Source organism: Scomber japonicus, chromosome 13 (assembly GCF_027409825.1).
Source record: "Scomber japonicus isolate fScoJap1 chromosome 13, fScoJap1.pri, whole genome shotgun sequence".
Classification (NCBI taxonomy): domain Eukaryota; kingdom Metazoa; phylum Chordata; class Actinopteri; order Scombriformes; family Scombridae; genus Scomber; species Scomber japonicus.
The window spans coordinates 296,659-299,158 of NC_070590.1; the positions used below are offsets into that span (position 1 = coordinate 296,659).

The following is a 2,500-nucleotide window of genomic DNA, read 5'->3' on the forward strand; positions in this document are numbered from 1 at the left end:
ACATGACGATGGTATGATGATGACATGATGATGGTATGACGATGACATGATGATGACATGACGATGGTATGATGATGGTATGATGATGACATGACGATGGTATGATGATGACATGACGATGGTATGACGATGACATGATGATGGTATGACGATGACATGACGATGACATGATGATGACATGACGATGACATGACGATGACATGATGACATGACGATGACATGATGACATGATGATGACATGATGATGACATGACGATGGTATGATGATGGTATGACGATGACATGACGAGAACATGATGATGACATGATGATGACATGATGATGGTATGATGATGACATGATGATGACATGATGATGACATGACGTTGACATGACGATGGTATGATGATGACATGATGATGACGATGGTATGATGATGACATGATGGTATGACGATGGTATGACGATGGTATGATGATGACATGATGGTATGACGATGACATGACGATGACATGACGATGACATGACGATGACATGATGATGGTATGACGATGGTATGACGATGGTATGACGATGACATGACGATGACATGACGATGACAAGACGATGGTATGATGATGACATGACGATGGTATGACGATGACATGACGATGACATGATGATGGTATGATGATGACATGACGATGGTATGACGATGACATGACGATGGCATGACGATGACATGACTATGACATGACGATGGTATGACGATGACATGATGATGACATGACGATGGTATGACGATGACATGACGATGGTATGACGATGGTATGATGATGACATGACGATGGTATGACGATGGTATGATGATAACATGACGATGGTATGATGATGACATGACGATGGTATGACGATGGTATGATGATGACATGACGATGGTATGATGATGACATGATGATGACATGACGATGACATGATGATGACATGACGATGGTATGATGATGACATGATGATGGTATGATGATGACATGATGATGGTATGATGATGACATGATGATGGTATGATGATGGTATGATGATGACATGACGATGGTATGATGATGACGTGATGATGACATGACGATGACATGACGATAATATGACGATGACATGACGATGGTATGACGATGACATGACGATGACGTGATGATGACATGATGTGCTGCCGTCAGAGCTTCCTGCCGGTGAAGTGGATGTCTCCTGAGAGCATCTTCCAGAACATCTACAGCTCTCAGAGCGACGTCTGGTCCTACGGAGTCCTGCTGTGGGAGATCTTCTCTCTCGGTAAACGTTTGACTGATGTTCATCCTGCTCTGAGACAGGAAGAGATTAAACCAACAACTTATTTTACTTTCATTCACTTCATCTGTTGTTTATTTGCTTTTTTTGCTACTGTTAGTTTTTTGTTGCTAACTGCTGGTTTATTGTAGTCTCATTAACTCTCCGGTCAGTCGGATCCTGCTTCTCTCATCATGTCTACTAATTCCTCTCGCCTGGTTTCACCTCCTCACCTGCAGCTCATCGGCTCGTTAGTCCCTCAGTATATAGACTGTGGTTGTGTCCGAAATCACTCACTCATTCACTACTCCCTACTCACTATATAGTGAATTCAATATAGTGGACTATATAGTGGACTCAACGGCGGAACGCTCGGACACTACTCCGCTCGTTGCTCGGCGTCGTTAATTACGTCACAGCTGTCGCACAAATAAAACGTGATGTAAACACAACATCAAGTGGAGGAGTTATGTGTCTGTCCCTTAACTAATAAATCTGCCTTAACTAATAAATCTGCCTTGTATTTGATATGTGTTGTCACCAAAGCTTACATCTTTACATTACGAGCACCTTGATCTGTCTTGTTGATGTATCCTATGTAAATAAACGGGTCTCCGCCATGGTCTCTGCATTGTATTGTTTTTATTAATAACTTTTTTCCGCCGCAACTCACGAATTCGTCTCGCGCACACAAAGGAAAACAAACTGCCGTTCATCTCAAACGGAAAAAAATGCCAGCCACCGTGAATTTCGCGTTGTTCATCATAACAATTATTCAACTACTGTTGATAAGGAGGAGCAACAGACTTGCCATGCTCTTGAATGCGTCTAGCAATGCATGATGGGATATCTTGCTCCGGTTAGTGACCATCGGATGCTCACTACATTCCGCGGTGGATTGTGGGATAGATTCAGTGCACTATATAGTGAACATTAATAATCACTAAACATTCGGACACCACTACAAAATGGCGTGGTCACTATATAGTGCACTATATAGTGGTTAGGGGGTGATTTCGGACACAGCCTGTGTGTTAGCTGCTGAGCTCTCCAGTGTTTCTTCTGCTTCGCCTGTTCTGACGTTACCTGATCTCCTGGTTGTGACTCTGCCTGCATTCATTAAGTGAACTGAACGTCTCTGCTAAGTCATCGGTCTCTTTGTTGTGCTTTTGGGTTTTTCTCCTGAACCAACTCGTCAGTTTGTTTCTATAAAACAGATTTCTGT

General features: G+C 42.6%; 1 protein-coding gene across 1 annotated transcript in view; it reads left to right on the plus strand.

Annotated features, from left to right (window-relative positions):
* The window catches only part of LOC128371860 (platelet-derived growth factor receptor beta-like), a 20,784-nt gene that overhangs the window by 16,391 nt on the left and 1,893 nt on the right, over positions 1-2,500 (plus strand). The window contains exon 23 of the mRNA XM_053332250.1: positions 1,170-1,281. Coding sequence (XP_053188225.1) covers positions 1,170-1,281 — 112 coding nt within the window. The remainder of the gene's footprint in view (positions 1-1,169; positions 1,282-2,500) is intronic.